General features: G+C 32.7%; 1 protein-coding gene across 1 annotated transcript in view; it reads left to right on the forward strand.

The window, feature by feature from the left end:
* The window catches only part of LOC103773800 (glutamate receptor ionotropic, kainate 2-like), a gene marked incomplete at both ends in the record, with an annotated part of 11068 nt that extends 10877 nt beyond the window's left edge, over positions 1-191 (forward strand). The window contains one exon of the mRNA XM_008941177.1: positions 78-191. Within this exon, the coding sequence (XP_008939425.1) occupies positions 78-191 (114 nt within the window). The remainder of the gene's footprint in view (positions 1-77) is intronic.
* Positions 192-590: the final 399 nt, after the last annotated feature.

Here is a 590-nt window from a genome sequence, read left to right on the forward strand (position 1 = left end):
TTTTCCTTAAAGTGCACTTTTTTAGGTGCTGCAATGTAACTAATGAACGATTTACACAGTAATTTGCTATTTTATAGGTTGGAACTTGGGATCCATTGAGTGGCCTTAACATGACAGAGAATCAGAAAGGCAAACCAGCAAACATCACAGATTCCCTGTCCAATCGCTCTTTAATCGTTACCACCATCTTGGTAAGCAATTATATTTGCTTTTCCATAAATACAGCTATATAGGGAAGCTAATAGTAAATGCTATACTAATTACAACAGTAATGAACAGACTGTAGTATATGTTACAGTTGCCTAGGAATTCTTGTCATGAATGAACTCCAGTTGTTAGTCATGGATATTTACTCTCATCTAAACTGTAAGTAAGTTATCCCAATTTTAGAGTTATGTTAGTTGATGAGTAATTTCACTTTCTTTATTATTGTCTAAAATATTTGATTCCTTCACAGAGCTTTTCAGTTCATCATCGTATGAGAGAGCAAAAGCTGTTAATTTAGAAAAAATGTTGTTTGGCTATTAGCCTGATGATTCTAATTGGCAAAATTTATTGTTTTCATTTACTGATCTGACATCATGTTATTA

The sequence above is a fragment of the Merops nubicus genome, unplaced genomic scaffold, assembly GCF_000691845.1.
Source record: "Merops nubicus isolate BGI_N331 unplaced genomic scaffold, ASM69184v1 scaffold1305, whole genome shotgun sequence".
Classification (NCBI taxonomy): Eukaryota; Metazoa; Chordata; class Aves; order Coraciiformes; family Meropidae; genus Merops; species Merops nubicus.